The 24,509-nt window shown below is 45.1% G+C and overlaps 1 protein-coding gene across 2 annotated transcripts in view; it reads right to left on the bottom strand.

Moving 5' to 3' along the window:
* Window positions 1-24,509, bottom strand: part of PDLIM5 (PDZ and LIM domain 5) — a 426,156-nt gene that overhangs the window by 204,654 nt on the left and 196,993 nt on the right. For both annotated transcript variants that reach the window (XM_069743580.1, XM_069743581.1), the window contains exon 4: window positions 2,282-2,321. In XM_069743580.1, coding sequence (XP_069599681.1) covers window positions 2,282-2,321 — 40 coding nt within the window. The remainder of the gene's footprint in view (window positions 1-2,281; window positions 2,322-24,509) is intronic.

The raw sequence follows: 24,509 nt of genomic DNA, 5'->3' as shown, positions 1-24,509 counted from the left end.
TAGTAAAAATAGGTCATGTTAAAAATAATTTAAAAAAAACAAAAAACCTGCTATACTCACCCTCTGCCGCCTTTCCCGCTCTTCGCCACGCTCCCGAGACCGGTCCATTGCAAGCGGCAGCTTCCGGTCCCAGGGCGGAAGGTGAGTATATGTTTTTTTTTTTTTTTTTAAGTATCTATGCTACGTGGCTCTGTGCTGGGCAATATACTACGTGCTTGGGCAATATACTATGTGGCTGGGCAATATACTACGTGGCTGGCCAATATACTATGTGACTGGGCAACATACTACTTGGCTGGGCAATATACTACTTGGCTGGGCAATATACTATGTGGCTGTGCAATATACTATGTGGCTGTGCAATATACTACGTGGCTGTGCAATATACTACGTGGCTGTGCAATACACTACGTGGCTGTGCAATATACTATGTGGCTGTGCAATATACTACGTGGCTGTGCAATATACTACGTGGCTGTGCAATACACTACATGGCTGTGCAATACACTACGTGGCTGTGCAATATACTACGTGGCTGTGCAATACACTACGTGGGCTGTGCAATACACTACGTGGGCTGTTTTATACACTACGTGGGCTGTGTTATACACTACGTGGGCTGTGCAATACACTACTTGGCTGTGCAATACACTACGTGGCTGTGCAATATACTACGTGGCTGTGCAATACACTACATGGGCTGTGCAATACACTACATGGGCTGTGTTTTACACTACGTGGGCTGTGTTATACACTACGTGGGCTGTGTTATTCACTACGTGGGCTGTGCTATATACTACATACATATTCTAGAATACCCAATGCGTTAGAATTGGGCAACCATCTAGTTACCAATAAATATCAAATACTATCTGTCACCATGACATATGCCCATCCATGATAAGTGTACTCTCTGTTATATTGGGCATATGTCCTATTTTTGTTTATGGATTGTGAAATGTACACCTGGCTTAGATCTATCTAATGGACAAAGTTTATCATATATCATGTTTATTGTACCTGTTAGAGTGCTTGTCATGGTGACAGATCGTATTATTTGGTAGACAAAACAGATGAAATACCAATAAATATCAAACACCTGCAGGGGATTTCCTAGGTGCCTGGATACTTGTATTGTTTCATTCCTTCTATGTAACTATTCGTTTTCCCACCTACCGGTATATTGTTAGGGTGATATAGGGGAGTGAGGGATAGTCCTCGGTGAGTGAGGGCACCAAAGAATTGTTCTTATAGGGTGCAAACCTCCACAGCCAGGCACGTTTAGGATTAGGTCTATTGGAGGGTTTTGTAGGTTTTTTTTTTATGTCTTTTTTCTATTTTTTGGTATCTAACCAATTTTTATTCACTAGGTAGGTGTTTTTTAAATATTGGAATTATTAAAGATTAGTTTTAAAAAGGGAATATATGTTCATCTTGTTATTTAATTTCCTTAGCCTTTTTATGACCCTGGTACAAAAATACGCATCACCTCTCCTCCCCAGATGTACCACGCTAATGTGTTACCCAACCACAGGGGAAGAGGGGTTGGGGATAATTGAATATGGCACTGAATAGACAGCAGCCCTGAGCTGTAGATCGTGGACAATACTGGTACTTGGGTTCTGCCCGACCCTAGAATAAAGTAAGTCAATTAGGAGAATCTGAAGCAGGAGCAGTCTGGGGGAAGTGACGCCATTTTGACTAATCCTAGGGCACTAGTGTATAAATGAATGGCACATAAAAGAAGTTTTAATACAATATAGAGGCATCTGTGAGGAGCATGAAGAACTGTGCTGTAATGGAGGGCTAAGAAAATTTAACTGTACAATCATGGTTTGGCAGACTCCAGGAACGGCAGGTTCCCTTTAAAACCCATTTTGTGTACTACTATGAGACTACCAACAACCTGGGTTCATCCTTTGATTTTTGCAATAAAAATCTTGTCATATTTTTTTTTCTTAAATATGGCCAATAAAAAGCAGCAGATAAGAATCATAATAATGTTGAATTTGCCAATCTATTGGATTAGAGCATTAGTTTTCCAAACACATCACTCCCTTTACGTCAGCATTAGGAAATATCGTCCATGTAAAAAGGTTTTATTTCCCACGTGGTCCACATTTAACGGTGCCACGGAGTACAACGACGACACCTGCAGTTCAGCAATGACGTCATGGGACTGGTCGGCATCTGGAGCCTCTAGATTTACAGATAGTAAAGGAAGATATTTCAAATGCCGACTGGTTATTACATGATTGTGCAGGTAGGGGATACAACTTACCATTTGGGATGATTTTGGATTGTTCTGTCCCACCACAGCTCTAAGAAAAAAAAAAAATACAAAATCAATGTCAAAAATGGATAGTCATTTCAGAATAGGTACAGTTTACTGAGGATAACTGCTTTACAAACGTTAACACACTATGGAATGCCAGATACCTGCACACAATCGACAGCCTGATACCCATACTGTATTGAATGCTGGATACCTGTACACTGTGGAATGCCGGATACCCGTACCGCATTGAATGCCGGATACCTGTACAATATGGAATGCCAGATACCCGTACCGCATTGAATGCCGGATACCTGTACAATATGGAATGCCGGATACCTGTACAATATGGAATGCCGGATACCCATACCGCATTGAATGCCGGATAACTGTACAATATGGAATGCCGGATACCCATACCGCATTGAATGCCGGATAACTGTACAATATGGAATGCCAGATACCCGAACCACATTGAATGCCGGATACTTGTACAATATGAAATGTCAGATACCCATACCGCATTGAATGCCGGATAACTGTACAATATGGAATGCCGGATACCCATACCGCATTGAATGCCGGATAACTGTACAATATGGAATGCCGGATACCCATACCGCATTGAATGCCGGATAACTGTACAATATGGAATGCCAGATACCCGAACCACATTGAATGCCGGATACTTGTACAATATGAAATGTCAGATACCCATACCGCATTGAATGCCGGATAACTGTACAATATGGAATGCCGGATACCCGAACCACATTGAATGCCGGATACTTGTACAATATGAAATGTCAGATACCCATACCGCATTGAATGCCGGATAACTGTACAATATGGAATGCCGGATACCCATACCGCATTGAATGCCGGATACCTGTACACTGTGGAATGCCAGATACCCGAACTACATTGAATGCCGGATACTTGTACAATATGAAATGTCAGATACCCATACCGCATTGAATGCCGGATACCTGTACAATATGGAATGCAGATACCCATACCTCATTGAATGCCGGATACCTGTACACTGTAGAATGCCAGATATCCGTACCGCATTGAATGCCGGATACCAGTACACTGTGGAATGCCAGATAACCATACCGCATTGAATGCTGGATACCTGTACAATATGGAATGCCAGATACCCGTACCGCATTGAATGCTGGATACCCACACACTATGCAATGCCTGATACCCATACCGCATTGAATGCCAGATACCTGTACACTGTGGAATGCCAGATAACCATACCGCATTGAATGCTGGATACCCACACACTATGCAATGCCTGATACCCATACCGCATTGAATGCCGGATACCTGTACACTATGGAATGCCAGATACCCATACCGCATTGAATGCTGGATACCCACACACTATGCAATGCCTGATACCCATACCGCATTGAATGCCAGATACCTGTACACTGTGGAATGCCGGATAGCCGTACCGCATTGAATGCCGGATACCAGTACACTGTGGAATGCCAGATAACCATACCGCATTGAATGCTGGATACCCACACACTATGCAATGCCTGATACCCATACCGCATTGAATGCCGGATACCTGTACACTATGGAATGCCAGATACCCGTACCGCATTGAATGCTGGATACCCACACACTATGCAATGCCTGATACCCATACCGCATTGAATGCCAGATACCTGTACACTGTGGAATGCCGGATAGCCGTACCGCATTGAATGCCGGATACCTGCACACTATGGAATGCCAGATACCCGTACCGCATTAAATGCCGGATACCCGTACCACATTGAATGCCGGATACCTGCACACTATGGAATGCCAGATACCCGTACGGCATTAAATGCCGGAAACCTGTACAATAAGGAATGCCAGATAACCATACCGCATTAAATGCCGGATACCAGTACACAGTGGAATGCCAGATAACCATAGTAACATAGTAACATAGTAACATAGTTAGTAAGGCCGAAAAAAGACATTTGTCCATCCAGTTCAGCCTATATTCCATCATAATAAATACCCAGATCTACGTCCTTCTACAGAACCTAATAATTGTATGATACAATATTGTTCTGCTCCAGGAAGACATCCAGGCCTCTCTTGAACCCCTCGACTGAGTTCGCCATCACCACCTCCTCAGGCAAGCAATTCCAGATTCTCACTGCCCTAACAGTAAAGAATCCTCTTCTATGTTGGTGGAAAAACCTTCTCTCCTCCAGACGCAAAGAATGCCCCCTTGTGCCCGTCACCTTCCTTGGTATAAACAGATCCTCAGTGAGATATTTGTATTGTCCCCTTATATACTTATACATGGTTATTAGATCGCCCCTCAGTCGTCTTTTTTCTAGACTAAATAATCCTAATTTCGCTAATCTATCTGGGTATTGTAGTTCTCCCATCCCCTTTATTAATTTTGTTGCCCTCCTTTGTACTCTCTCAAGTTCCATTATATCCTTCCTGAGCACCGGTGCCCAAAACTGGACACAGTACTCCATGTGCGGTCTAACTAGGGATTTGTACAGAGGCAGTATAATGCTCTCATCATGTGTATCCAGACCTCTTTTAATGCACCCCATGATCCTGTTTGCCTTGGCAGCTGCTGCCTGGCACTGGCTGCTCCAGGTAAGTTTATCATTAACTAGGATCCCCAAGTCCTTCTCCCTGTCAGATTTACCCAGTGGTTTCCCGTTCAGTGTGTAATGGTGATATTGATTCCCTCTTCCCATGTGTATAACCTTACATTTATCATTGTTAAACCTCATCTGCCAACTTTCAGCCCAAGTTTCCAACTTATCCAGATCCATCTGTAGCAGAATACTATCTTCTCTTGTATTAACTGCTTTACATAGTTTTGTATCATCTGCAAATATCGATATTTTACTGTGTAAACCTTTTACCAGATCATTAATGAATATGTTGAAGAGAACAGGTCCCAATACTGACCCCTGCGGTACCCCACTGGTCACAGCGACCCAGTTAGAGACTATACCATTTATAACCACCCTCTGCTTTCTATCACTAAGCCAGTTACTAACCCATTTACACACATGTTCCCCCAGACCAAGCATTCTCATTTTGTGTACCAACCTCTTGTGCGGCACGGTATCAAACGCTTTGGAAAAATCGAGATATACCACGTCCAATGACTCACCGTGGTCCAGCCTATAGCTTACCTCTTCATAAAAACTGATTAGATTGGTTTGACAGGAGCGATTTCTCATAAACCCATGCTGATATGGAGTTAAACAGTTATTCTCATTGAGATAATCCAGAATAACATCCCTTAGAAACCCTTCAAATATTTTACCAACAATAGAGGTTAGACTTACTGGCCTATAATTTCCAGGTTCACTTTTAGAGCCCTTTTTGAATATTGGCACCACATTTGCTATGCGCCAGTCCTGCGGAACAGACCCTGTCGCTATAGAGTCACTAAAAATAAGAAATAATGGTTTATCTATTACATTACTTAGTTCTCTTAGTACTCGTGGGTGTATGCCATCCGGACCCGGAGATTTATCTATTTTAATCTTATTTAGCCGGTTTCGCACCTCTTCTTGGGTTAGATTGGTGACCCTTAATATATGGTTTTCATTGTTTCTTGGGATTTCACCTAGCATTTCATTTTCCACCGTGAATACCGTGGAGAAGAAGGTGTTTAATATGTTAGCTTTTTCCTCGTCATCTACAACCATTCTTTCCTCACTATTTTTTAAGGGGCCTACATTTTCAGTTTTTATTCTTTTACTATTGATATAGTTGAAGAACAGTTTGGGATTAGTTTTACTCTCCTTAGCAATGTGCTTCAAACCAGGGATTCAAGCTTCAGGAGGCTAATTTGCATATTCCAGGTGCCTTCTGGGAGAAGCGAAGTCTCCCTAAGCTAGAAGATCGTTGGGTACAGCCGGGACCAGCTGCTTCGAAAGCATCACCAAACCGCGCGCCGAATTTTTGCCTGTAGGACATTATTGCAAGAGAGCTTGGCTGAGTAGATTACACAAGAAGGAAAACACACAGCAAGTCAGCAGGATCTAGGAGCAACATGGCAGATGTGACAACCTACATGGTGAGCTGCAGCATGTGCTACATGTTCACAGATCGACCAGAAGAAGAATCCAATTTCACCTGTCAGAAGTGTAGACTAGTGGCCCTTTTAGAAGAAAAGGTGCGGGGTCTGGAAGAAAGAATAGCAACTTTGAAACTCATCAAAGAGAATGAAGACTTTCTAGACAGAACAGAAGCATCTCTACTGGTCACAGAAGGTGAAAAAAGTGTCAGAGAACCTCCAAAAGCAGATGAGTGGAAGCATGTGACCAAAAGAAGCAAGAAGACCATGGAGAAATCACCAACCACACAACTGAAGAACCGATATCAAATCTTTGTAGAGGATGAAGATGGCACACCTAAGAATGAAGCAATACCAGCAAGCAAAAAAGAAAAGGGCACACAGCAACAAGTGACAGCAAAAAGTACAGCCAAGAAGCAACGAAGAGTGGTGGTGGTGGGAGACTCACTACTGAGAGGCACAGAAGCAGCCATCTGCAGACCGGACATAACTGCAAGAGAAGTATGCTGCCTTCCAGGTGCGATGATCAAGGATGTGACCGATAGGATACCAAAGCTCTTCAGCTCCAAGGACGTCCACCCATTTCTTCTGATACATGTTGGCACCAATGACACGGCAAGGAAGGACCTACCGACAATCTGCAAGGACTTTGAAGAGTTGGGGAAGAAAGTAAAGAAACTGGATGCACAGGTAGTTTTTTCTTCTATCCTTCCAGTAGACGGGCATGGCACCAGGAGATGGAACAGGATCCTTGATGCAAACAACTGGCTAAGACGATGGTGCAGACAACAAGGATTCGGATTCCTGGACCACGGTGTGAATTACTTGTACGATGGACTACTCGCCAGAGACGGACTACACCTCAACAAACCTGGGAAACACACATTCGCCAGAAGACTCGCTACACTCATCAGGAGGGCGTTAAACTAGAAGAAGAGGGGACGGGAAGAAAAACATTAGACTCGAACAAAGACGACCCAGGAAAACATACTCTGAAGGGAGGTAAGAACATTTCTAAAACAATCCACAGTGAGGAGATTGGAACAAAACAATATCCTCTAAACTGCATGCTCGCAAACGCCAGAAGCCTGACAAACAAGATGGAAGAACTAGAAGCAGAAATATCTACAGGTAACTTTGACATAGTGGGAATAACCGAGACATGGTTAGATGAAAGCTATGACTGGGCAGTCAACTTACAGGGTTACAGTCTGTTTAGAAAGGATCGTAAAAATCGGAGAGGAGGAGGGGTTTGTCTCTATGTAAAGTCTTGTCTAAAGTCCACTTTAAGGGAGGATATTAGCGAAGGGAATGAGGATGTCGAGTCCATATGGGTTGAAATTCATGGAGGGAAAAATGGTAACAAAATTCTCATTGGGGTCTGTTACAAACCCCCAAATATAACAGAAAGCATGGAAAGTCTACTTCTAAAGCAGATAGATGAAGCTGCAACCCATAATGAGGTCCTGGTTATGGGGGACTTTAACTACCCGGATATTAACTGGGAAACAGAAACCTGTGAAACCCATAAAGGCAACAGGTTTCTGCTAATAACCAAGAAAAATTATCTTTCACAATTGGTGCAGAATCCAACCAGAGGAGCAGCACTTTTAGACCTAATACTATCTAATAGACCTGACAGAATAACAAATCTGCAGGTGGTCGGGCATTTAGGAAATAGCGACCACAATATTGTGCAGTTTCACCTGTCTTTCACTAGGGGGACTTGTCAGGGAGTCACAAAAACATTGAACTTTAGGAAGGCAAAGTTTGAACAGCTTAGAGATGCCCTTAATCTGGTAGACTGGGACAATATCCTCAGAAATAAGAATACAGATAATAAATGGGAAATGTTTAAGAACATCCTAAATAGGCAGTGTAAGCGGTTTATACCTTGTGGGAATAAAAGGACTAGAAATAGGAAAAACCCAATGTGGCTAAACAAAGAAGTAAGACAGGCAATTAACAGTAAAAAGAAAGCATTTGCACTACTAAAGCAGGATGGCACCATTGAAGCTCTAAAAAAACTATAGGGAGAAAAATACTTTATACCGCATTGAATGCTGGATACCTGTACAATATGGAATGCCTGATACCCATACCGCATTGAATGCTGGATACCTGTACACTATGGAATGTCAGATACCCGTACCGCATTGAATGCTGGATACCCACACACTATGCAATGCCTGATACCCATACCGCATTGAATGCCAGATACCTGTACACTGTGGAATGCCAGATAACCATACCGCATTGAATGCTGGATACCCACACACTATGCAATGCCTGATACCCATACCGCATTGAATGGCAGATACCTGTACACTGTGGAATGCCGGATAGCCGTACCGCATTGAATGCTGGATACCAACACACTATGCAATGCCTGATACCCATACCGCATTGAATGCCGGATACCTGTACACTATGGAATGCCAGATACCCGTACCGCATTGAATGCTGGATACCCACACACTATGCAATGCCTGATACCCATACCGCATTGAATGCCAGATACCTGTACACTGTGGAATGCCGGATAGCCGTACCGCATTGAATGCCGGATACCTGCACACTATGGAATGCCAGATACCCGTACCGCATTAAATGCCGGATACCCGTACCACATTGAATGCCGGATACCTGTACACTGTGGAATGCCAGATACCCGTACCGCATTGAATGCCGGATACCTGTACAATAAGGAATGCCAGATACCCGTACCACACTGAATGCCGGATACCTGTACACTATGGAATTCCAGACATCCGTACCGCATTGAATGCCGGATACCTGTACAATATGGAATGCCAGACACCCATACCGCATTGAATGCCGGATACCTGTACACTGTGGAATGCCAGATACCCGTACCGCATTGAATGCCGGATACCTGTACAATATGGAATGCTAGATACCCGTACCACACTGAATGCCGGATACCTGTACACTATGGAATTTCAGACACCCGTACCGCATTGAATGCTGGATACCTGTACACCACGGAATGCCAGATACCCGTACCGCATTGAATGCCGGATACCTGTACAATATGGAATGCCGGATACCTGTACAATATGGAATGCCGGATACCCATACCGCATTGAATGCCGGATACCTGTACAATATGGAATGCCGGATACCTGTACAATATGGAATGCCAGACACCCATACCGCATTGAATGCCGGATACCTGTACACTGTGGAATGCCAGATACCCGTACCCCATTGAATGCCGGATACCTGTACAATATGGAATGCCAGATACCCGTACCGCATTGAATGCCGGATACCTGTACAATATGGAATGCCAGACACCCATACCGTATTGAATGCCGGATACCTGTACACTGTGGAATGCCAGATACCCGTACCCCATTGAATGCCGGATACCTGTATAATATGGAATGCCGGATACCTGTACAATATGGAATGCCGGATACCCATACCGCATTGAATGCCGGATACCTGTACAATATGGAATGCCGGATACCTGTACAATGTGGAATGCCGGATACCTGTACAATATGGAATGCCAGACACCCATACCGCATTGAATGCCGGATACCTGTACACTGTGGAATGCCAGATACCCGTACCCCATTGAATGCCGGATACCTGTACAATATGGAATGCCAGATACCCGTACCGCATTGAATGCCGGATACCTGTACAATATGGAATGCCAGACACCCATACCGTATTGAATGCCGGATACCTGTACACTGTGGAATGCCAGATACCAGTACCCCATTGAATGCCGGATACCTGTACAATATGGAATGCCAGACACCCATACCGTATTGAATGCCGGATACCTGTACACTGTGGAATGCCAGATACCCGTACCGTATTGAATGCCGGATACCTGTACACTATGGAATGTCAGATACCCATACCGTACCGTTGAATAAAGTCTTTGTTGACAAATTAATCCCCAAGGGACTGTGGCCACCAAGATCGCCCATTTTAACACCTCCAGTTTATTTCCTTTAGAGCCATTTGAAAGGTCAGGTGTACAGTAACAAGCCATGAACATTTCAGGTGCTCCAAGAGAACATACATAGAGAAATTCAAACTATGACCTCAGAAGTCCAGCTGATGGATGCAAACGGTGGACAATTTTAAAAACATCAGTTTCTCATGAACAAAGGTATGCACAGCCAAAATTTCAGTGCAAGAGTCTTTTAAAGTTTTTTTTCCAGGTAAAGTAGCAAGTGTTTTACCCTGTATATTAACTGTTAAAATAAATGAACGAGTAAAATAGTGAAATGGAAAATATGGATAAAAACAAGAGACAGTGTTGCAATCGGAATGAGTCACCTGAATACACAAGCTAGTATGACATAATGTAAATTACATGCAAGACATGCCATTAAATGCCAAGCCTTCCGGATTCTCCTTATAATGGATGCCCTGCCTTATTTTAAGTGCAACACAGAAGGAAACAAGATTTCTCTGATCAAAAGGCAAAATACAAGGAACATCCTGAAAAGCAAAACCAAAATGTACAGAACATTGAAGCCATACTTTCAGCTAAGCTCTGCAATACCAAGCCACAACCTAATTGTAGAAACATGAGTAAGTTAATGAACAAAGGCTTAGATAGAGAATGGTCCCTACAATCAGCTAATTGCGCAAAATTATTTTCAATAGTATAGAAGAAGAAGTTTCCCAAATTAAGTGATACAATACAATGTTCGGCAGATTTAAAGAATCTCAGTTTTGTCTTTCTACAGTTGATCTTAGGGAATTTTTACACTTTTTGACATCAATCTAAATGAGGGGCATGCAGAAATGAAATGTACTGAATTCGTTCAAAGGAATTCTGCGCATCTTTATCAGTGGCATGAGCCTCCATGGGCTTTGCAAGAGATGTTCCTCTAGTCATAGACCGATACTGAAGCAACATTTCTGGAATCAGAAACGCAGCCACTTTTAAAGGGAACCTGTCACCCTGAAAATCGCGGGTGAGGTAATCCCACCGGCATCAGGGGCATATCTGCAGCATTCTGTAATGCTGTAGATAAGCCCCCGATGTTACCTGAAAAAGGAGAAAAAGACGTTAGATTATACTCTCCCAGGGGCGGTCCCGCTGCTGGTCAGGTCGGATGGGCGTCTCCGGTCCGCTGCGGCCTCGAGAGGGCAGAGCAAAGTACGCCTGCGCCAGAGCCGTGGCTGAAGATCAGAAGAGGACGTCATGGAAAGAAGATAGGAGGCGCCGCAGCGGACCGGAGACGCCCATCCGACCTGACCAGCAGCGGGACCGCCCCTGGGTGAGTATAATCTAACGTCTTTTTCTCCTTTTTCAGGTAACATCGGGGGCTTATCTACAGCATTACAGAATGCTGCAGATAAGCCCCTGATGCCGGTGGGATTACCTCACCCGCGATTTTCGGGGTGACAGGTTCCCTTTAAAGAATTTGACATGTGAATGTAGCTAGCCCACCCCCCGTCCAGCTTCCTCATTAGCTCCACCTATTTCGGTGGAGAAGTTTTAAACTTGTGTGAAAATGCCAAAAGTCCAGAAAATTTTACACAACTTGGTGTTAAAATGATTTACATTAAACACTTGGCGTAAACACTTGGAAGAATCGCAAATATCAAAACATTTGTTCTTTGCAACGCTAGAAGAATCACTTTTTTTTTTTTTTACTTTTGCATCAAGGAAGCCATATAATGACTTGATTTTGTACGGGTAAGAGGACTTTTTCCTTTATACCATTTGGGTAATCTGATTATTTGCCTATTGTACTGTTCAGTAACCCTAAAGGTCTGCCGAGACATGTTGCGATTAGAGAGCTCCTTCCTGAACAGTAGAAACCTTCCACAAATGACCCCATTTTAGAAACTAAACCCATCAAAGAACTTATCTAGATTTCTGGTGAGCACCTTGATCCCACAAAGGCTTCACAGAACTTTACAACGTTGATATGTTAAAAAGTGAAAACCGTATTTTTCTGACAATTATTTTTTTTTCTTAACCCCAAATTTTATCATCATTTTCACAAGGAGAAAATATGTTGTTGAAAACTACTTATGAGGCACAATGCAAAGCTCAGAAGGGAAGGAGCACCATATTGCAGTTCAGATTTTGCTGGACTGGTTTGAGGGTGCCATGTCATATTGGCAGAGCCCCTGTGTCCCAAAACAGCCACCAAAATTTTGTTTTAGCCCAAGATTTTACATTTTCACACTGGGAAATGAGTGAAAATGGCACCAAAATTTCTCCCACATTTTCTGCTGAATGTAGAAATTCCCCATATATGACTGAATAGTACTGTTTAGCCATACGGCGAAACTCGGGAGGAATGGAGAGTAATTTGCCTCCTGGAGCACAGATTTTCCTAGAATAGTTTGTGGATTCCATATACAGAGCCCTTAAGTGCTAAAACAGCAAAACCCCCCCTCAAGTGACTCCATTTTGGAAATTATACGCCTTACAGGTCTAGTGATGATTTTGACTCCATGGGTGTTTTCCAGAAACGGGCAGCAGTGGATGTTGCTGAGAGAAAATTGCAAACTGCCGTTGCAGTGACCAGTACATTGCAGTGACTAGGGTTGAGCGACCTTGACCTTTTTAGAGTCGAGCTGTGTTTCGCGAAACCCGACTATCTTAGAAGTCGAGTCGAGTAGAATCGCGAAAAGTCGGGTATCACCCGAAACACGAAACCCAATGCAAGTCAATGGGGGAGCATAGTCGGCAGTGAGTGGAGGCCAGGAAAACACCAACACTGCCCATTTTAATGGCAAAAACATCCATTCTTGTTACAGAAGCTTGTCAATCGTAATTTACCTTATAATAATTGGAAGGCATTTGAAATTGGGGGTCATTTGGCTAAAGTTGTGGGGGGTAGGGCTGGTTCAAGTAATTAGTGGGCCCAGGAAATCTGGAACACGTCACGGCAGTGGAGCAGGGAGAGGTAAGTATTTCAACTTTGCAAGTGCTGAGATCCTGAGCAAGCAGGGGGGGCCCACTCGTTGGCATTGGCACTGGCACAGGGCCCCTCAAAGTACAGCGGTGTGTTTGCACGGCGGGGGCGCCTCCCACCGGCAGCAACACTTTTGCGTACTATGAGAGGCCCTGTGCCAGTGACGTCGCCAACTAGTATTCCTCCCCTCACCTGATGAAGGAACCTGCACTTTCATCTGCACCTTCCTCTTTGTCCCCGTGTAAGGTGGTATGGTATGCGGGAAGAGGAACCTGACTTTCAGCAGGGTCACAATCTTGCTGTGTAGCGTGCACGGGGAATTTTGCGTTATGGGTCAATGTACCAGCAGACTCATCTATCACTGGCTGGGCAATGGGCAGGATGAGGAGGAAACACAGATATAGGCCCAAAGAATAAAGTGGGCTAAATGCAGTTCAAAATTGGTAACACAGGACTAACCAGGGGGCATTGCAGTGGAATACAACTGGAATGAGAGGCTGACACAGAGAGTAGGCCCAAATCAGTAAGTAGTCGAAATGCAGTTCAAAATTGGCAACCGTAGTAAACAGGCGGCACAGCTTTGTTCAGTGGAGGAGAACAGCAAGGAGTGGCAGACACCGATAGTAGGCCCCAACCCAACTAGTAGGCCAAATGCAGTCTAACATTAACAACTACTTAACGAGAGCCTGAAAATGGAATTTCAGGACAGGAAACCAGGAGAACAGCAAGGAGCGGCAGACACTGTTAGTAGGCCCCAAACCAACTAGTACGCCAAATGCAGTTGTTCCATTTAACCACTATTTAACAAGAGCCTGAAGAAAGAAGCTCAGGAAAGGCAACATGGAGAACACCTTGGAGTGGAACACACCGTCTCTACACCCCATACACAATTTGTAGGCCTAATGCAGTGTAGTTTCCAACAACTACTAAACGAGAGCCAGAAGATCGAAGCAATGGAGAGGAAACCTGGGGAACACCTTGGAGTGTAACACACCATCTCTCTACACCCCATACACAATTTGTAGGCCTAATGCAGCGTAGTTTCCAACAACTACTAAACGAGAGCATGAAGATCGAAGCAATGGAGAGGAAACCTGGGGAACACCTTGGAGTGGAACACACCATCTCTCTACACCCCATACCCAATTTGTAGGCCTAATGCAGCGTAGTTTCCAACAACTACTAAACGAGAGCATGAAGATCGAAGCAATGGAGAGGAAACCTGGGGAACACCTTGGAGTGGAACACACCATCTCTCTACACCCCATACCCAATTTGTAGGCCTAATGCAGTGTAGTTTTCTACAACTACTAAACGAGATTCGGAAGACCGAAGCAATGTGGACGAAACCTGGGGAACACCTTTTAGTGTAACACATCATCTCTCTATACCCCATACCCAATTTGTAGGCCTAATGCAGTGTAGTTTGCAACAACTACTAAACGAGAGCATGAAGATCGAAGCAATGGAGAGGAAACCTGGGGAACACCTTGGAGTGTAACACACCATCTCTCTACACCCCATACCCAATTTGTATGCCTAATGCAGCGTAGTTTCCAACAACTACTAAACGAGAGCATGAAGATCGAAGCAATGGAGAGGAAACCTGGGGAACACCTTGGAGTGTAACACACCATCTCTCTACACCCCATACCCAATTTGTAGGCCTAATGCAGTGTAGTTTTCTACAACTACTAAACGAGAGTCGGAAGACTGAAGCAATGTGGACGAAACCTGGGGCACACCTTGGGGCGGCAGACACCGTTAGTAGGCCCTACCAAAGTTGTACCCCCAAAGCACTTTTAAAATTCCTAGAGGCTGAAAACAAGACTATTGACGCTCTGCTTTTTTCAAAGGAACACAGCTGAATTGAGTGGCGCAGACAGACACAGGTAGTAGGCCTTAAACCAAAAATGTGGCTCACAGCAGCTTAAAAAAGTTACAGGGGTACACAGGCAGCATTGCTCTGGGCAGTGGAGGACAATTTCAATAGTGGACCGCACACAGACTTTGTACGCCTACTATTAAAAAAATGATGCTCTATGCAATTAAATATTGGTTCCAGGGGTCCACGGGCAGCAATGGTGTGGTCAGTGGACGAGTATTGGAAGGAGGGACCGCAGACAGGCGTAGTAGGCCTAACATAACAAAATTAGGCTGTAGGCACTTTAAAAATGGTTCCAGGGATACACGGGCAGCAGTGGTGTGGTCAGCGGAGGAAAATTTGAATTAGGGACTGCAGACAGACTTTGTAGGCTGTCCCCTGTGGACCATGCATCCAACACATTAACCCAGTGCGCCGTAATGGACACGTAATTTTTTGTGGACATGCCTACTGGTCCATGCGTCTCTTGTCAGGTGCACCTTTCAACTGTTTGATTGCCTGAGTGCTATGACAATGCAGACTTTCATGCCGGTGGAGGGCTGGGATGGCTTTTCTCGCAAAAGAAATGTCGACTGGGTAGCTTGAACCGTGGTACAGTGTAGTTCATCTGGGCTTTCTAAATATAAAACAAAGAAAAAAAGGAGGCTCTATGCACTTTCAGCTGGGTTCCAGGGGTACACGGCCAGCATTGGTCTGGTCAGTGGAGAACTATTGGAAGGAAGGACCGCAGACAGGCTTCGAAGGCCTAACATAAAAAAAATTGGGCTGTAGACACTTTATAATTGGTTCCAGGGGTACACGGGCAGCAGTGGTGTGGTCAGTGGAGGCCTAGTGGAAGGAGTGCCCGCAGACAGGCATCGAAGGCCTAACATAATAACAGATGGCTGTAGGCAATTTTACATTGGTTCCAGGGGTACACGGGCAGCATTGGTCTGGTCAGTGGAGAACTATTGGAAGGAAGGACCGCAGACAGGCTTCGAAGGCCTAACATAAAAAAAATTGGGCTGTAGACACTTTATAATTGGTTCCAGGGGTACACGGGCAGCAGTGGTGTGGTCAGTGGAGGCCTAGTGGAAGGAGTGCCCGCAGACAGGCATCGAAGGCCTAACATAATAACAGATGGCTGTAGGCAATTTTACATTGGTTCCAGGGGTACACGGGCAGCAGTGGTGTGGTCAGTGGAGGCCTAGTGGAAGGAGTGCCCGCAGACAGGCATCGAAGGCCTAACATAATAACAGATGGCTGTAGGCAATTTTACATTGGTTCCAGGGGAACACGGGCAGCAGTGGCCTGGTCAGTGGAGGCCTAGTGGAAGGAGTGACCGCAGACAGGCATCGAAGGCCTAACATAATAACAGATGGCTGTAGGCAATTTTAAATTGGTTCCAGGGGTACACGGGCAGCAGTGGTGTGGTCAGTGGAGGCCTAGTGGAAGGAGTGCCCGCAGACAGGCATCGAAGGCCTAACATAATAACAGATGGCTGTAGGCAATTTTAAATTGGTTCCAGGGGAGCACGGGCAGCAGTGGCCTGGTCAGTGTAGTAGTAGTAGAAAGAACGGACCGCAGACAGGCTTCGAAGGCCTAACATAAAAAAAATTGGGCTGGCTGTAGGCAATTTAAAATTGGTTCCAGGGGAACACGGGCAGCAGTGGTCTGGTCAGTGGAGGCCTAGTGGAAGGAGTGACCGCAGACAGGCTTCGAAGGCCTAACATAATAACAGATGGCTGTAGGCAATTTTACATTGGTTCCAGGGGAACACGGGCAGCAGTGGCCTGGTCAGTATAGTAGTAGTAGAAAGAACGGACCGCAGACAGGCTTCGAAGGCCTAACATAAAAAAATTGGGCTGTAGGCACTTTATAATTGGTTCCAGGGGTACACGGGCAGCAGAAGACAGGTCAGTGGAGGCCTAGTGGAAGGAGGGACCGCAGACAGGCTTCGAAGGCCTAACATAAAAAAATTGGGCTGTAGGCGCTTTATAATTGGTTCCAGGGGTACACGGGCAGCAGTGGTGTGGTCAGTGGAGGCCTAGTGGAAGGAGTGACCGCAGACAGGCTTCGAAGGCCTAACATAATAACAGATGGCTGTAGGCAATTTTAAATTGGTTCCAGGTGAACACGGCCAGCAGTGGCCTGGTCAGCGGAGGATGATTGTAATGAGTGTCTGCCAGTTAGTAGTCCAAAACAATACATAAATGTGAATGTCTCACATTAAAATCCAGCGAAAACACTAAAGGGTGCAATCTTTAGGTACAGGGGTGGGATCCTCTGCGTTGTTTCTGACCTACTAATTTGGCGCAAAGTTTTTACTTGGGTAAATAGAGGACACTGCCCCTGACTATGTTAAGTACCATTATACATGTCAACACAATGGTATTGTCAGTGGCAGGAATGGAAGGATGTCAACGCATAGTCTAAACATTGGTGGAAGTAACATAGTAACATAGTAACATAGTTAGTAAGGCCGAAAAAAGACATTTGTCCATCCAGTTCAGCCTATATTCCATCATAATAAATACCCAGATCTACGTCCTTCTACAGAACCTAATAATTGTATGATACAATATTGTTCTGCTCCAGGAAGACATCCAGGCCTCTCTTGAACCCCTCGACTGAGTTTGCCATCACCACCTCCTCAGGCAAGCAATTCCAGATTCTCACTGCCCTAACAGTAAAGAATCCTCTTCTATGTTGGTGGAAAAACCTTCTCTCCTCCAGACGCAAAGAATGCCCCCTTGTGCCCGTCACCTTCCTTGGTATAAACAGATCCTCAGCGAGATATTTGTATTGTCCCCTTATATACTTATACATGGTTATTAGATCGCCCCTCAGTCGTCTTTTTTCTAGACTAAATAATCCTAATTTCGCTAATCTATCTGGGTATTGTAGTTCTCCCATCCCCTTTATTAATTTTGTTGCCCTCCTTTGTACTCTCTCTAGTTCCATTATATCCTTCCTGAGCACCGGTGCCCAAAACTGGACACAGTACTCCATGTGCGGTCTAACTAGGGATTTGTACAGAGGCAGTATAATGCTCTCATCATGTGTATCCAGACCTCTTTTAATGCACCCCATGATCCTGTTTGCCTTGGCAGCTGCTGCCTGGCACTGGCTGCTCCAGGTAAGTTTATCATTAACTAGGATCCCCAAGTCCTTCTCCCTGTCAGATTTACCCAGTGGTTTCCCGTTCAGTGTGTAATGGTGATATTGATTCCCTCTTCCCATGTGTATAACCTTACATTTATCATTGTTAAACCTCATCTGCCACCTTTCAGCCCAAGTTTCCAACTTATCCAGATCCATCTGTAGCAGAATACTATCTTCTCTTGTATTAACTGCTTTACATAGTTTTGTATCATCTGCAAATATCGATATTTTACTGTGTAAACCTTCTACCAGATCATTAATGAATATGTTGAAGAGAACAGGTCCCAATACTGACCCCTGCGGTACCCCACTGGTCACAGCGACCCAGTTAGAGACTATACCATTTATAACCACCCTCTGCTTTCTATCACTAAGCCAGTTACTAACCCATTTACACACATTTTCCCCCAGACCAAGCATTCTCATTTTGTGTACCAACCTCTTGTGCGGCACGGTATCAAACGCTTTGGAAAAATCGAGATATACCACGTCCAATGACTCACCGTGGTCCAGTCTATAGCTTACCTCTTCATAAAAACTGATTAGATTGGTTTGACAGGAGCGATTTCTCATAAACCCATGCTGATATGGAGTTAAACAGTTATTCTCATTGAGATAATCCAGAATAACATCCCTCAGAAACCCTTCAAATATTTTACCAACAATAGAGGTTAGACTTACTGGCCTATAATTTCCAGGTTCACTTTTAGAGCCCTTTTTGAATATTGGCACCACATTTGCTATGCGCCAGTCCTGCGGAACAGACCCTGTCGCTATAGAGTCACTAAAAATAAGAAATAATGGTTTATCTATTACATTACTTAGTTCTCTTAGTACTCGTGGGTGTATGCCATCCGGACCCGGAGATTTATCTATTTTAATCTTATTTAGCCGGTTTCGCACCTCTTCTTGGGTTAGATTGCTGACCCTTAATATAGGGTTTTCATTGTTTCTTGGGATTTCACCTAGCATTTCATTTTCCACCGTGAATACCGTGGAGAAGAAGGTGTTTAATATGTTAGCTTTTTCCTCGTCATCTACAACCATTCTTTCCTCACTATTTTTTAAGGGGCCTACATTTTCAGTTTTTATTCTTTTACTATTGATATAGTTGAAGAACAGTTTGGGATTAGTTTTACTCTCCTTAGCAATGTGCTTCTCTGTTTCCTTTTTGGCAGCTTTAATTAGTTTTTTAGATAAAGTATTTTTCTCCCTATAGTTTTTTAGAGCTTCAATGGTGCCATCCTGCTTTAGTAGTGCAAATGCTTTCTTTTTACTGTTAATTGCCTGTCTTACTTCTTTGTTTAGCCACATTGGGTTTTTCCTATTTCTAGTCCTTTTATTCCCACAAGGTATAAACCGCTTACACTGCCTATTTAGGATGTTCTTAAACATTTCCCATTTATTATCTGTATTCTCATTTCTGAGGATATTGTCCCAGTCTACCAGATTAAGGGCATCTCTAAGCTGTTCAAACTTTGCCTTCCTAAAGTTCAATGTTTTTGTGACTCCCTGACAAGTCCCCCTAGTGAAAGACAGGTGAAACTGCACAATATTGTGGTCGCTATTTCCTAAATGCCCAACCACCTGCAGATTTGTTATTCTGTCAGGTCTATTAGATAGTATTAGGTCTAAAAGTGCTGCTCCTCTGGTTGGATTCTGCACCAATTGTGAAAGATAATTTTTCTTGGTTATTAGCAGAAACCTGTTGCCTTTATGGGTTTCACAGGTTTCTGTTTCCCAGTTAATATCCGGGTAGTTAAAGTCCCCCATAACCAGGACCTCATTATGGGTTGCAGCTTCATCTATCTGCTTTAGAAGTAGACTTTCCATGCTTTCTGTTATATTTGGGGGTTTGTAACAGACCCCAATGAGAATTTTGTTACCATTTTTCCCTCCATGAATTTCAACCCATATGGACTCGACATCCTCATTCCCTTCGCTAATATCCTCCCTTAAAGTGGACTTTAGACAAGACTTTACATAGAGACAAACCCCTCCTGTGTGAGAGATAATTGTGGAAGTGGCAGAGCAATGTTTGACCTGGGGGTGGGTGAACTCTCTTGTGGACGGCGGTACAGGCCCAGGGCCCCTCATGTTACAACAGTGTGTCTGACGTTGGGTGCGCACCACCACCGCCAGAGACACTTTATTGTACTATGAGGGACCCAGTGGCAGTGCCGTCGACCAAAAGCGGGCACACCCACCTCTTCAGACAAACAGCACTCTCACGGGTGCTTGCGCCAAGTCGCGATACCACGGCCCCGTGTGAGGAGTTTGGCCATTTAGGGAGGTGTAAACATGTCGTATGCTGGACAATCAGCTGCAGCAAATTAGACATTCGAAAAGAAATTCACAGTAGTCCACAGGCAAGAGCTTTTCGTAGGAAAGCTAGGTGTCTGCCGGGCAAGGTGGAGCAAAAGAATTCGAAATCCAGTTGTGGTTCATTTTAATGAATGTTAGATCATCAACATTTTGGGTAGCCAGACGAGTCCTTTTTTCGGTTAATATTGAACCTGCAGCACTGAATACTCTTTCTGATAGGACACTAGCTGCCGGGCAAGCAAGCTCCTGCAATGCATATTCTGCCAATTCTGGCCAGGTGTCTAATTTTGATGCCCAGTAATCAAATGGGAATGACGGTTGAGGGAGAACATCGATAAGGGATGAAAAATAGTTAGTAACCATACTGGACAAATGTTGTCTCCTGTCACTTTCAATTGATGCAGCAGTACCTGTCCTGTCTGCGGTCATAGCAAAATCACTCCACAACCTGGTCAGAAAACCCCTCGGTCCAACGCCACTTCTGATGTGTGCACCCCTAACACTCCTGGTCTGCTGCCCCCTGGAGCTCGTGTGAGAACGATCACGGGCGCTGTGTGCTGGGAATGCCTGAAGCAAACGGTCAACAAGAGTTGATTGTTTGGTTGCTAATATTAGTTCCAAGTTCTCATGTGGCATAATATTTTGCAATTTGCCTTTATAGCGAGGATCAAGGAGGCAGGCCAACCAGTAATCATCATCGTTCATCATTTTAGTAATGTGTGTGTCCCTTTTGAGGATACGCAAGGCATAATCCGCCATGTGGGCCAAAGTTCCAGTTGTCAAATCTGCGGTTGTGCTTGGTTGAGGGGCAGTTTCAGGCAAATCTACGTCACTTGTGTCCCTCAAAAAACCAGAACCCGGCCTTGCCACGCCACCAATTTCCAGTGCCCCCGGGAAAGCTTCCTCATTAAAAATATACTCATCCCCATCATCCTCCTCGTCCTCCACCTCCTCTTCGCCCGCTACCTCGTCCTGTACACTGCCCTGACCAGACAATGGCTGACTGTCATCAAGGTTTTCCTCTTCCTCTGGTGCAGACGCCTGATCCTTTATGAGTGTCAAACTTTGCATCAGCAGACACATTAGGGGGATGCTCATGCTTATTATGGCGTTGTCTGCACTAACCAGCCGTGTGCATTCCTCAAAACACTGAAGGACTTGACACATGTCTTGTATCTTCGAACACTGCACACCTGACAACTCCATGTCTGCCATCCTACTGCCTGCTCGTGTATGTGTATCCTCCCACAAAAACATAATAGCCCGCCTCTGTTGGCACAGTCTCTGAAGCATGTGCAATGTTGAGTTCCACCTTGTTGCAACGTCTATGATTAGGCGATGCTGGGGAAGGTTCAAAGACCGCTGATAGGTCTGCATACGGCTGGAGTGTACAGGCGAACGTCGGATATGTGAGCAAAGTCCACGCACTTTGAGGAGCAGGTCGGAGAACCCAGGATAAGTTTTCAATAAGCACTGCACCACCAGGTTTAAGGTGTGAGCCAGGCAAGGAATGTGTTTCAGTTGGGAAAGGGAGATGGCAGCCATGAAATTCCTTCCGTTATCACTCACTACCTTGCCTGCCTCAAGATCTACTGTGCCCAGCCACGACTGCGTTTCTTGTTGCAAGAACTCGGACAGAACTTCCGCGGTGTGTCTGTTGTCGCCCAAACACTTCATAGCCAATACAGCCTGCTGACGCTTGCCAGTAGCTGGCCCATAATGGGACAACTGGTGTGCAACAGTGTCAGCTGCTGATGGAGTGGTTGGCCGACTGCGGTCTGTGGAAGAGCTGTCGCTTCTGCAGGAGGACGAGGAGGAGGGGGTGCGAACGCCTACAGCCAACTGTTTCCTAGACCGTGGGCTAGGCACAACTGTCCCGAAATTGATGTCCCCTGTGGACCCTGCATCCACCACATTCACCCAGTGTGCCGTGATGGACACGTAACGTCCCTGGCCATGCCTACTGGTCCATGCATCTGTAGTCAGGTGCACCTTTGTACTCACAGATTGCCTGAGTGCATGGACGATGCGCTGTTTAACATGCTGGTGCAGGGCTGGGATGGCTTTTCTGGAAAAAAAGTGTTGACTGGGTAGCTCGTAGCGTGGTTCAGCGTACTCCATCAGGGCTTTGAAAGCTTCACTTTCAACTAACCGGTAGGGCATCATCTCTAACGAGATTAGTCTAGCTATGTGGGCGTTAAAACCCTGTGAACGCGGATGCGAGGATAAGTACTTCCTTTTTCTAACCAGAGTCTCATGTAGGGTGAGCTGGACTGGAGAGCTGGAGATCGTGGAACTTGCGGGTGTGCCGGTGGACATGGCAGACTGAGAGACGGTTGGAGACGGTATTGTTTCCGCCGGTGCCTTAGATGCAATATTTCCTCCTACAAAACTGGCGATTCCCTGACCCTGACTGCTTTTGGCTGGCAAAGAAACCTGCACAGATACTGCCGGTGGTGCGGAAAATGGTGGCCTTACAGTGACGGAAGGGATGTTGCGTTGCTGACTAGCTTCATTGGCCGAGGGTGCTACAACCTTAAGGGACGTTTGGTAGTTAGTCCAGGCTTGAAAATGCATGGTGGTTAAATGTCTATGCATGCAACTTGTATTTAGACTTTTCAGATTCTGACCTCTGCTTAAGCTAGTTGAACATTTTTGACAGATGACTTTGCGCTGATCAATTGGATGTTGTTTAAAAAAAATGCCAGACTGCACTCTTCCTAGCATCGGATCCCTTTTCAGGGATTGCAGACTGAGCTTTAACCGGATGGCCACGCTGTCCTCCAACAGGTTTTGGCTTTGCCACGTGTTTTGGGCCAGATACGGGCCCGGCAGATGGAACCTGTTGCGATGTTGATGCCTGCTGCGGCCCCTCCTCCACCTCCGCTTCTGAACTACTGCCGCCTGCACCCTGTTCCCCCAATGGCTGCCAATCGGGGTCAACTATTACCTCCTCTTCTAGCTCGTGTGCAACTTCGTCTGTGTCACAGTGTCGGTCGGTGGTATAGCGTTCGTGACGGGGCAACATTGTCTCATCAGGGTCTGATTGTGGATCAGTACCCTGAGAGGGCAATGTTGTGGTCTGAGTCAAAGGACCAGCATAGTAGTCAGGCTGTGGCTGTGCATCAGTGCACTCCATGTCAGAATCTACTTGTAATGGGCATGGCCTGTTAAGTGTTTCACTTTCTAAGCCAGGGACGGTATGTGTAAAGAGCTCCATGGAGTAACCCGTTGTGTCGCCTGCTGCATACTTCTCTCTTGTTGTTGTTTTTGCTGAAGAGGACAAGGAAGCGACTTGTCCATTACCGTGAACATCCACAAGCGACGCGCTGCTTTTACATTTACCAGTTTCAGAAGAGGAGGCAAAAGAGCTAGAGGCTGAGTCTGCAAGGTAAGCCAAAACTTGCTGTTGCTGCTCCGGCTTTAAAAGCGGTTTTCCTACTCCCAGAAAAGAGAGCGTTCGAGGCCTTGTGTAGCCAGACGACGAACCTGGCTCCACAGCTCCAGACTTAGGTGGAATATTTTTTTTCCCACGACCACCTGATGCTCCACTACCACTACCATCATTACCAGCTGACAATGAACGCCCACGGCCACGACCTCTTGCACCAGACTTCCTCATTGTTTTAAAAACTTAACCAAAGTAACTTTATTTGTTGCTGTCAAACAACTTACACGGTGACCTATAACTTCAGTATGATTTCAATATCCCTTTACAGGTTGGTGAGACCACAAGGAAAATCAGGCACAATGTTACACACTCTGTTTTCTGTGGCACCAAATCACAGAGATGCCACACACGCAGGACTGTCACTCAAGCACAAATGTCAATATTATTCTCCCACTGTTTTATTTTTTTTTTTTTTC

The sequence above is a fragment of the Ranitomeya imitator genome, chromosome 1, assembly GCF_032444005.1.
Source record: "Ranitomeya imitator isolate aRanImi1 chromosome 1, aRanImi1.pri, whole genome shotgun sequence".
Classification (NCBI taxonomy): domain Eukaryota; kingdom Metazoa; phylum Chordata; class Amphibia; order Anura; family Dendrobatidae; genus Ranitomeya; species Ranitomeya imitator.
The sequence above is the reverse complement of the archived record's forward strand: the minus strand, read 5'-3'. Positions and strand labels throughout refer to the sequence as shown.